The sequence below is a fragment of the Chrysochloris asiatica genome, unplaced genomic scaffold (genome assembly GCF_000296735.1).
Source record: "Chrysochloris asiatica unplaced genomic scaffold, ChrAsi1.0 scaffold00020, whole genome shotgun sequence".
Lineage (NCBI taxonomy): Eukaryota > Metazoa > Chordata > Mammalia > Afrosoricida > Chrysochloridae > Chrysochloris > Chrysochloris asiatica.
This window is the reverse complement of record NW_006408538.1, coordinates 18,068,634-18,080,594: the sequence shown is the minus strand read 5'-3', so window position 1 is coordinate 18,080,594 and position 11,961 is coordinate 18,068,634. Positions and strand designations below refer to the sequence as shown.

At 35.2% G+C, this 11,961-nt stretch overlaps 1 protein-coding gene across 3 annotated transcripts in view; it reads left to right on the top strand.

Moving 5' to 3' along the window:
• PPP3CB (protein phosphatase 3, catalytic subunit, beta isozyme) overlaps positions 1–11,961 on the top strand; it is a 72,950-nt gene that overhangs the window by 49,967 nt on the left and 11,022 nt on the right. For 2 of the 3 annotated variants that reach the window (XM_006835891.1, XM_006835889.1), the window contains exons 10-12: positions 2,160–2,237; positions 9,573–9,657; positions 10,878–10,975. In XM_006835891.1, coding sequence (XP_006835954.1) covers positions 2,160–2,237; positions 9,573–9,657; positions 10,878–10,975 — 261 coding nt within the window. The remainder of the gene's footprint in view (positions 1–2,159; positions 2,238–9,572; positions 9,658–10,877; positions 10,976–11,961) is intronic. The other variant, XM_006835890.1, reaches the window with a different exon arrangement.

The window sequence follows — 11,961 nt, the reverse complement described above, 5'->3', positions numbered from 1 at the left end:
ATGCAATCCAGTGCTTACCCTACAATGCCACACAAGAATTCCACGTTTGAACCGCTAATCTTGCTGTTCCAACCGACCATGCAATCCAGTGCTTATCCTACAGTGCCACACAAGAATTCCACGTAATCACTGTTGTTGCTAAGTGCCATCAAGTCAGTTCTGACTCAAAGCAAAGGCTATCATGTTTGGTAAGGTGGAGGGTCAGAGAAAAAGAGGAAGACCCCCAGCAAGATGGATTGGCAAAGTGGCAGCATCAATGGGCTCAGGCGTGGCAACAATTGTGAGGTTGGCCCAGGACTGGGCAGTGTTTTGTTCTGTTGTGCATAATGGCACCTAACAACAACATAGGGATTCTAATGAGCGGCTGGTGAGTTTGAACCACCAACCTTGCAGTTCAAACTGACCTTGTGGTCCAGTGCTTTTTCTGTGGCATCCCACCAGGACTTTGGCACCTAACAACAACATAGGGATTCTAAGGAGCGGCTGGTGAGTTTGAACCACCAACCTTGCAGTTCAGCCTGACCTTGCGGTCCAGTGCTTTTTCTGTGACATCCCACCAGGACTTTTAAAATTCAGTTTTAGGGGAGTTGTTGACTCAGTTCATAAAAGATTGATTCCTGAAACAGTGGAACTATGCTGCTATTTTTCTGTCCTTAATGCTGGGTTATAGTTAGACTTGTACCATGAATGAAGATTTGAAATGTGTATATTCAGATGTTATTTATCTGTTCTTAATCTTATTTTTTCTGAGTGACCTGAAAATTTATTCCATAAAGGATAACTCTGAATGGAGCAGCTGGGAACTTTAGATCCAGAAAGGGAGAGGGGTTATGTATGTGTGGGGGAGGGGGGCAGGCTTATAGGGTATACCCTATGGTTGATTGATATACATAGATGGGATTGTAACCATGGCAATGAAACAATATACACAGGATGAATGTAAAACTAATGTTATCCCATGCAAACTATCACATAATTCACAATAAAACATTAAAAAAAAAAAAAAACCTCTGACTTGTAATCCATTGAATTTCCTTCATTTCAAAGGCATTTATTTACATTTTAAAAGTGTATTATTCCTACTATCAGAATGTGTTAGTTATCTTGTGTTAAAAATTATTTGATCATTTATGTAACTGGTTACTATATATACAAGGGTGAGTCAAAAATTACCCACACTCTGACTGTAGAATTTATTATAATCAATTTTTAGAAAACACAAGTACACAATTTTCGACATAATCTCCTTACTTTTCAAAACACTTTGTCCATCTGTCAACAAAAATGTTTTTGTTTAAGTTGCAAGCCACGAATGCACCTGTCTTCACTTTTTCATCAAAGGTGAATCTTTGTCCTCAAAGGGCTACTTTCAGGGGACCTAACAGATGAAAGTTCAATGGAGTCAGATCAGGACTTTAGGGAGGATGCTTTAACACCTCAAAACAAAGTGTTTTTAAGAGTGCCAGTAGTGTGGGCAGATGCCGCCTACAGACCTGCATTGTCATGTGAGATCACAGTGTCCTTAGATAGCAGACCCCTCTGCATTTAATCTGAAGTTTAGGCTTCAGCTCTTCAGTGAGCATCTCACTGTAATGAGCACAGCTGATTGTTGAACATTTTTGTTGACAGTGTTACAATACTGGAACTCCAGAAACTTGTAGGCATCAACTTTCCAGCTGATGGTTAACTTTTGAACTTTTTCTTAGTCGGAGATTGAGGATGTTTCCATTCTATACTCTGCTGTTTACTCAGGCTCATTGTGATGAATCTGTGTCTTGTCACCAGTACCGATTTTTTTTTAAAGAAACTTTTTACCTTCCTTCGAGTATTTGTCCGAATTTTGTTTGCAGATGCCCAAATTCTTGTGTTGGTGCTCTTCCGTGAGTTGTTTCAGTACCTTTCTCGCACAAAGTTTTCGAAACTCAAGTCTGTTGTGGATCATTTCATAGGTAGAGCCATGGCTGATTTGCAAGTGATCTGCCGCATAATCTACTGTAACTCATCTGTTCGACAGAATCATTTCACGTGCATGCTCAATAGTGTTATTAGCCATGGGCAGGCATTTTAATATAACTGGAGTGTGGATAATTTTTGACTGATCATCATATTCATTGACAGTGATCACTAATGTTTCATCTTTTTTCTTTTTTTTTGACTAGTGACAGAAATGTTGGTAAATGTTCTGAGTATTTGCTCTGATGATGAACTGATGACTGAAGGTGAAGACCAGTTTGATGGTATGATTATTCATTTTACTCTTTTTATTTTTTTAAAGGTATCTTTTAACCCCCTAGTTCCAGGGTACACGATTTTGGAAAAAAAGTTATTGTTCTCTCATAGCTTGTTATTTAATGAGTAACAAGTCACTTTTTTCAAATATTGTTTATTTAAAAGCAATTTTAGTGATTTAATTTTTTTTATTGAGGCGTGGGGAAGAAGATAAATTTTGGGAAAGGAGACATGGAAGGAAAGGAAACTGAAAATAATTATGGTTCTACATGACTATGTGTATCACTTAAAGAAGGGAGAATAGAAGTATTCTTTTTGTTTCATTCTACTTGACGACACATAACAACAGTGTTCTTGTTGTCTTAGCAATTACCTGTACCTCCACGGTTGCTTACGCTTCTACCTTCCACAAACCAGAGCTGGCTGTTCCCAATTTAGAATGGTTGGATTCTAAAAAACCACTTATTAGTTTAACATGGTATTCAGAAAGCATTTTTTCCATAGAAACAAGGTTATACTTGGTTGTTAGTTCTTACGTAAGCTAACAAACCTGTGTCCTTAATGTGAGTTTATGTTATAAAGTAATACTAAAGAAATAAAATTATTTTTATTTAAAACTTTTAAATTTAATTATTTATTTAAAACGTAATTGACAGAGCAGACAAATAAAAATGCAAACGTATTTTCAACTTAAAATTCTTTATTTCCTTTCACAGTCCCTTCACATCTTTGTTTCAGCACTCTTTTCATAGCTGTAATTAATATATAAATATTTTCCTGTATTAAAAATGGTCTATATATTAGTAAGGTTTTATAGCTATATATATATATTTAAACTATGTTAAATTACTATAATTTTCATAGTTACTCTCTTTTGGCTTGGCTTTTTTTTTTTTTTAAACATCCTTGTTATGACTAGCAATACAATAAACATCCTTGTACATTAGCTTTTTTTTCCTTCTTGGAATACAGTTCTGGAAGAGAATATGAAGAGTTTTATTTTAGGTATGAGCTGTCAGATTGCTTTGCAGAAAAATTGAACTTCTAGTAGTACATCCATAGATCTGTGTTTTCATAGGCCTTCCTCTTTGGGTTTTGTTATTTTTCTTGGCTACACGACAGTTAAATTTGCATTTATTTTATATATTTGTTCTGTTGATGCTAAGAAAAAAATAATTCTTTTTCTAAATGTGTATCCTGTTTCACTTATCAAATACAATCGGAGTAAAAACTATATAGAAAATTCTTTACTTACAAACAGGTTTGAATCTTAAGCACTTTTTTATAAGCCCATTTGTTCAAAGTGCAAAGGAACCATGTACAAGTATCTCCTATTGCCACCTGTTGGTGGCAGAGATGTATTTTTATGCTGACTTGAAGTTGTGTTAATAAATGAAGTAAGTATATGTCTGTTGGTCTTTTGGTTTAGATAATAAACTTCATTGAGTAATAAATATTTTCCTTATTTTAATTCTCCTTTTGATGTTTATTGTAGAAGTTTTTAGTTTTAGCATTTTTCATCATAGCTCTCATTTTCATAAAATTTTTAATAGTTTTAATTATTTAGCATTTTTCATCATATCTGTCATTTTCATAAAATTTTTAATAGTTTTAATTATTTATTTTCCCCGTAATGCTATTATTATTTTTTAATTAGAACAGATCTGAATTCAAATTTAATCCGCTCATAATGGCTGGTTGGCCTCAGGCACATTATTTAACATTTCCGAGCCTCAGTTCTCCTCCTCATCAAAATCTTAATACCTCCGTACTTCATAATGTTGTAGGTACTGAGATAATGACCAAAATGTATTTTGGCACATAGCCTACTTAGTTTTTTAGATGAAGTTTTGTGTTAATGTGTCAAATTCTGTGAGCTATCAAATGAAAGTTTTCATTGATACTATAGTAATTCTAAATCTAGGGAGTTTTATTTTTCCCTTTTAGTTTTTCAACTAAAGATTTCTTGCCCTATAAATTTAGTTTATTTAATATAATTATCCATATATTTGGTATATTGCTCCATTTAAGATTACAGTTTTTCTCTGAAAAAAATTATTATTGCCAATTTAAATTAATACTGTAGTATAAGGAGCTCTGGTAGCGTAGTGGTTACGAATAGGGCTGCGAACCTTAAGGTCAGCGGTTCGAAACTACCAGCCGCTCCGCGGGAGAAAGATGAGGCTTTCTACTCCCGTAAAGATTTACACCCTCGGAAACCCTGTACTGGGTCGCTATGGGTCGGAACCGACTTGACGGCACTTAACAACAACAACAACATTTTATATTCTTAAGACTATTATAATTGGTATGTCTCTTAATGTATTTTTCTAATTTTGTATAAAGGAATACCATTATATATTTGTGGGTTTATCTTATGTCCAACAATTTGGATCAGCAAAATTATTTCCTCTGGTAATTTTTAATTTGTTTTCCTTTTTTAAAATATAGGCTGTCATTGGCATTAAGGCTAATGTTTATTTTATATATTTTTACTTTAATTTGTTAAAAATTATTAGCAATAATGCTAATAGTATATTAAATAGAGATATGTAATTTTTCAGTTATCCTTCTATAATAAAAAGAAATAAATTTACTTATTAAGGCTAATTTTAGATACCTATGATTTATGTGATAATAGACACCAACCATTTTTAAAAATTCATTTAGGAATAAATACAAATTTTTATTATATTCTTTCTAGTGAGAAGATTTTTTTGTATAGGTAGTCCCCAACTTATGACGGATTCAGTTCCGACGACTCCATTGTAAGTCGGTTCTGATGTAAGTTGAATACCTCATTTTTTTGTTTTTAGTTTTCATTATTACTAGCATAGCCTGCTATATGGCAGAGTTCTGGACCATCTGTAAGTGAGTATCTGGAAATGATAACATTACTAAGTTATCAGTGCTGCAATATTATTGTGGTTAGATGCTGTCAAATAGGTTCCAACTTACAGGTTTCTCAGGCTGTGAATTTTTATGGGAGCAGAAAGCCTCATCTTTCTCATGCAGAGTGGCTGGTTGGCTCGAACAGTAGATGTACAAAAATTTAAACAATTGTCCTAAATATAGTTCATCATAACTCGAATGCTTTGTAAATTGGGGACTCCCTGTATTTTTAATGTTTTCCCTATCAATATGATAAATTGTGCTTATTTATCTACTTTTGTGGTATCATTCTTGCATTCCAAGAATGAATCAAATTTGATCATAAAAGAGGCAGTGTGATTTAGTGAAGGGGTTGCTGGCTCAGGTGTCTTGTTACCTAACCCTTAAACTAACTGTGTAATCTTGGGGAAATCATCTAACTTCTAAGGATCTTTTCATCCATAAACTGAGGATGTCAAAACTGAGGGTCAGAATTTCTTCCCACTCCTATGTACATTATAAATTGTTAAGGACCATTTATAACAGTTTTTCTATGGGAAATTACATTGAGTTCCAGTTTTAAATATTAGAAATCTATCTTTGAATTCTAACATGACAGGCACAGTCTCTCCTCCTTTCTTCACCTTTCCACTGCCAAGTATTAGGAACAGGGACTCCAAGAAAGTTTTAAGAACATGGACCTACCTAGGAGTTTCCATGGAGGAATGAGAGTGGTTTGGGAGTGATTGGGAACAGAAAGTACATACTGTTACTCCTGAGTATATGAAAACTATTTGTAATTAATACATTTTTAAAATTAATTTTTAAATAAACATTGAGAGTGTGGAGGAAAGGGTAAGGAATTATGATAGATAATAGGGTTTAGGATAAGGCAAGGAAAAGAGCTAGTAAAACCAGGCTTCTCATAAAACTCCCTTCTCATTCATAGTCCTTATTTCTCCCTTTAACTCTGTCCCTCTTTGCTCTGTTCCTTTCACCAGGCCTTCTTTCTTTTCCTTCCCCTTTTTCTATTCAGTAGTGAAACCATCCCATGAGCCAGGGCTGGGAGAAATCTGATGTTACAAAGAAAATTTGGTAGAGTGGGGATTGCTAGAGGAGAAGAATAAGGATGGAATGAAGAGGAGGGTTTCGCTTTTTTAGAGAGATTAGGATTGGATATATCCCAGTGACAGGAAGGAAAGAGTAGTTTTTGTGTATTCAAAGCTGAGACTAGATAAAAGGAATAAGACTATTCTTAAGTGATGAATCGATGGTATTCTATGTTGCTTAATGTATGTGTGGGGTTGTTTTTTAAGGCAAACATTTGCATAAACAGATTGCATGTAATTGTAAACACATAGCATTCCTTTTAGAAGTGTTATTTAATCATAAAAGAATTTTTTCATCACTTGATTTGTGTGATACTTAGAATGCATATCATTTCTTTCAGATACTAATTTTTCTCTTGAGTTTGGTGAAGGAAGTACATAGTCAATATGTTATAATTTTCATAAATAAAACTTGAATTTCCTGTAATGGAATTAAGGAACTCTGGTAGTGTACTGCATTACGAACTGGACTGTTAACTGCAAGGCAGCAGTTCAGATCTACCAGTAGTTCCACAGGAGAAAGATGAGGCTTTCTGCTCCTGTAAAGATTTGCAGCCTCGGAAACCCTACACAGAGTCACTCACCGACTCGGTGGTACACAACCCCCACTACCCATAATGGAATTATATATCTCAGCTTTAGAAAGTTCAGTGAACCCACCCTTACTGCCCACTCGTAGATCTGTTACTTGCTTGAAACAGTCTGTTTCTATTTTTGAAAAATCGATGTCTCCCAAACTCCCAGATTGAATCGGGAACAGGAAGCACATACTGTTGCTCCTGAACTCTGCAATTTAGATTTAAGAAATCGTTTCCTCTTGTTTTTATGGAGTGTGGGAGGCTTAGCTTTTCCTTTATTGGGAGTGGGTGAGGTTTTCCATTGAGGCAGTTCATAAAGTTACCTACATTTTTCTGTATATACTACAGATTTTGTAGCTGTTTTGCAGATTTTTGAGAACCACATGAACATGTATCTCATTGTGTCATTACTTTACATTTCACATACTTCCATGGGGGACACATTTCCTCAGTGTTAGTATAAATGTGCAGTTGTTGTTAGCACAGTCTTTTATCAGTCTTATGTGTTTCCACGTGTTTTTTCTGTCCCTAATTATGTCTACTTTCATCAAATATTAGAGATTTTCTGTCCATAATTTCTTCTGAACACATATCTTTCAAGAAATCTTTAAGGTAGAACTCTACTCAGTGGCATCCCTCTTTCATTCACCAAAATCTACAATACTACATTTTTCAATTTTTCAAATGTGAGGGCCTTCATTTTTCTCCCTTTTCTTTCTACATTCATTCTTCAGTACCACTGCCAAGTTAAATCTCTATATCTTTTTATTTGTCTCAACCACCTTTTCTCCATCATTCACTTCCTTTTTTCTGGACTCTCCATCTGAAGAACGGCTCATATATGGCAATAAAAAAGGTACAGACCAGACAGAGTAACACTGTTTTGAAATATGACTTCATAAGTTATACTCATGTCCATGTAAGTTAGTAAATTCATTTGAACGCTGTCTACGCAGAGTCCTCTTGGGCCTTGTGCAAATTTAGTTCTACGTTTTATCTGAGTTAGTATTTGATGTCTTTAGAAGTCATATTCCAAGAGATCTGTCTTTCTGTGCATGGAAATATTTTTCCCTCTTTATTCATTCCTCTTGTTTTAAAATTTCATTCTTTTGCTTATTTGTAATGTTTTGTACTTTTCCCTGCATGATTAGGGGTGTTTGACTGTCTTACTCCCCAAAGTAATTTTACTGTGGACATTTTGCTTTAATATTATGCATGATGTGTTTGTAGACTGATTTAAAATCCTGATTTATACAGTGTTTTTATATCCCAATGAATTTTTCATTTGTAATCAGTACAGTTTGGTGTTACAGATTTATAAATAAAGGCTAAAAAGACAAATGTACCTCAGACTTATCTTGTTTCCTTAGACAACTTATTTAAACTAAGTTCCCTAGTCTATAAAATATGATATTAAATTATGCAACAATTTTAATGTCTTTTTAAATTCTGATGTTCTGTGATTTTGAGATTTATAGTAATTTTGTAATTTTTTTGTTTTACATCTTAAAAATAACTATGTAGTGCCATGGCACCCACAGTTTTGGACTTACTAAAACTGCAGCTCATAATATCCTTTGAAGGATCAAACATGGTCATGGAACCTATTTTCTCTGAAATAAGTCTTTTGTTTTCATCTTTGAAATTGGATTTCGTTTTCTGTTTCTTGGCCATAAGGTCCAGTCATCATCTTAGTTTTTATTCTGTATGTATGTGTGGGCTGCTTGATTATTAAACAAGATGCTCTAGCCCAGAGAAGGTTGTTCAGACCTCTGTATACTTAAGGAGCCCTTCTGGTTTAGTGTCTTTTACCTTTCCTTAACCTTCTCTTCAACCATGGTGCTTCCATATATGTGTTTTCATCATGTAGAAGCACAGCTCTAAGGAACATACTCTTAGGGCCAGAGTGATTTTAATTGTTATATATGAGATAACAGAACTGGGATTAATAGTGTTCTTTTTGGAGGCCAACGAAAGGAAACTACAACCTTAAGTCGTCAGCTAACGGCACTTAACAACAGTTAGTTTGGTATATGCTCTTCTGTATCAGTGATAGGCCACACAGTTAACCCTTGAGATATAAAGCAGTAGTGATCTTGTAGACATATTTCTTGGGGATTCTTTTTCATGGCTTTCCATCATTTTGTCACCTAAGGATGTAAGACCTTGTATGTTGTTGCATGACCTTAGGGAAGGACACCTCATCCATGAGATTGAGATATGCATTGTTCACATGCTGTTATGGTCTTTAGTTAGGGGTAACTTGCACAGTGGTGTCTTTGTTTTTAGTCTAACATAGAGCAAGGAATCTTACTCTATCCTAATAGGATGGGTTATTTCTAGTCTGCATGTCAAAGGTTTTTATGACAGTGTCAAATAATTTTATGATAGTGAAACAGAAGATTACAGGGGTATTACCAGTTCATCTTCACTAATCTGCATGCATAGGCTCCCATGAGAATTCAACAAAGAATGTAGGATTGTTTCTGATTATTTTTTTGGTTTGTGATCCAGGTTGGGCTGAAGTTTCTTTCCCATTACTGTTTTTCTGACTAGTCAGTAGCTTGAGAGTCATAAAGCTTGTGGATTACTTTTCATTTGTATCGATGTGAAACCCCAGTCTTAGACCACTGCTGAGGTAAACATTGAGGGAGTGTGAAGCTCTTTGGCAGCAGCTCATCTAGTTCTCTCCATGTGAGCTGTTGGCAGGGGCCTTGGTGTTGGTGCACATGAGCGTTGAACAGGTTACTGTGAATACCCTAAACCCTGTGTATTCTATTGAAAGTAGGTTCAGCTGCAGCCCGGAAAGAAATCATAAGGAACAAAATTCGAGCAATTGGCAAGATGGCAAGAGTCTTCTCTGTTCTCAGGTAATGAATGGTACATTTTCCTATTTATTTTACAGAAATTACTTTTATTATACTTGGTACCAGGGGTGTACTGCTTGACATAAAGAAGCAATATGGTAGCACTCTTCCTATATGGAAGTTGTCATTAAGTGCTGTTTTGAGTCGGTTCTGATTCATAGCGACCCTGTATAGGAGCAGCTGGTGAGTTTGAACCACTGACCTTGTGGTTCAAACTGACCTGTCAGTTCAGTGCATTATCCCCGTGAATTAGTTGTACATTTATGTGTTTAAGAAGAGAACACAAGTCCTTTTGAAACTAGTCATTTTGGTCCTTGTGATTATTATTGTGCACCCTTCTGTGATTAATGGTCTGCATCTTAGAAATTAGAACAGGACAAGATAGAAGGGACACATTTTAGAGTATTCCTGATGAATTTTCTCATCACGGACTTAATAAAAGTTCCTTTTACTAGAACCACAAGTTGTCTTCCTGGGATTATTTAAGGAAGACTAGGTTTAAGGGTCCTGGTGTAGCACTGTGGGTTAATGCGCCAGACTGCAAAGCTGTTTGAACTGCAAGGTCAGCAGTTCAAGCTTACCAGTTGCTCCTTGGAAACCCTATACAGGGTTGCTTTGGGTCAGAACCGACTCGATGGCACTTAACAACAACAAAAACAGGTTTAGGGTACACATGAATGGTTCAGTCCTTAAAAAAAACTGCTGGCAAAACTGCTTACATCAGACATTTCAACTTTGTTGTTGTTAAGTGTCATCAAGTTGGTTTTGACTCATAGCAGCCCTGTATAGGGTTTCCGAGGAGCATCTGGTGAGCTTGTACCACCGACCTTGACATTCAAACTGACTTTGCAGTCCAGTGCAGTAACCCATAGTGCCACACTAGGACTCCCATATTTTCTCAATTATAATGCACACATTTATGATGTATCTTACCTTACAGTAGCTTCAGGAAGTTCGTGGATAAGTGGAATTGAAAGATAATAGAATTTTTCATGAGCCTTTTGAAGCCCCCTCATGTCATTAAAACTTGTAAGGAAGAGCAATTTATTCCTCAGATGCAAGGCACACCTTCAGAATAAAACATTTAGGTTATAAAAGAATACATGTCTTCAAACTGAGAAAAATAGGGTAATAACAAAGAATGTCATATATATTTGGCCTACGTTTTTTAAAGTAACAACTTACTGAAAGTATCCTATGTTTCTTATATTTCCTTGCTGTAGGGAGGAGAGTGAAAGTGTGCTGACACTCAAGGGTCTGACTCCCACAGGGATGTTGCCTAGTGGAGTGTTAGCCGGAGGACGACAGACCCTGCAAAGTGGTAATGATGTTATACAACTTGCTGTGCCTCAAATGGACTGGGGCACGCCTCATTCTATTGCTAGCAATACACATGATGCATGCAGGGAATTTTTTCGGCTTTTTAGTTCCTGTCTCAGCAGCTGATACAGGCAGGGGTACTACATGTTAAGTAGTATCTGATTAATACTTAATCAGAGCAGAAAATTGATAGAATGGATACTCCATTCCATTGAAAATAATGATCAGTCACTCATCTATTTATCAAATAATAGGGGAGCAGCTTCTATTACAATATTGGAAATATTTATTTATTTGTTTGTCTTATGCAGTCTTTTTATTTAAAATCTTCAGTTTCAGACTGTGAATCAGTGTGGTATACATATTAAAAAAATAGGAATGTAATTCCAAGTTTTTCATTTTTTAAAATTTATGTAATTGTATTAGACTATTCTTATTTTTTTTTCACTTGGAAACTTTAAATACTTAATTTTAGAATTAACAATCTGCTTTGGTCCCAGAACATTACTTATTCACTCCACTTGCCAAAAGATTTATGCAAGGTTTTGTACCCTGGTAAATGATGCCAAAGTTTGTTTTCTGTGGTGTTTGTCAAATGTTCTATGTATAATTAACTGTCTGTAACATGCTGTTTCCTTCCTCTGCAGATGTAGCTGCTTTCCTAAATCTGTCTGTCTTTCTTTAGGTTAGCTGTATGTCTGTAAAAATGTGTTAATTAAATTATTCTTTCAGACACTTGTCTTTTGATGTAGAAGCAACTTTGTAGCACCTTATTTTGAGGTGTGCTGCATTTGTTGCTTTTCTTTGTGCATTCTGAGCATGAATGTAACATTAGATACTAAGTCATTGTTATAAAGGGGTTGCATTTAAATCCTGTAAGTCAAAATTGGAAGGGTGTTTATTAAGTGTGCCTTTATTTGCATGAAAATAAAAAGAATTATACCTAAAGCATTCCTGTAATCTGGCTCATTGAATATTTTATATATA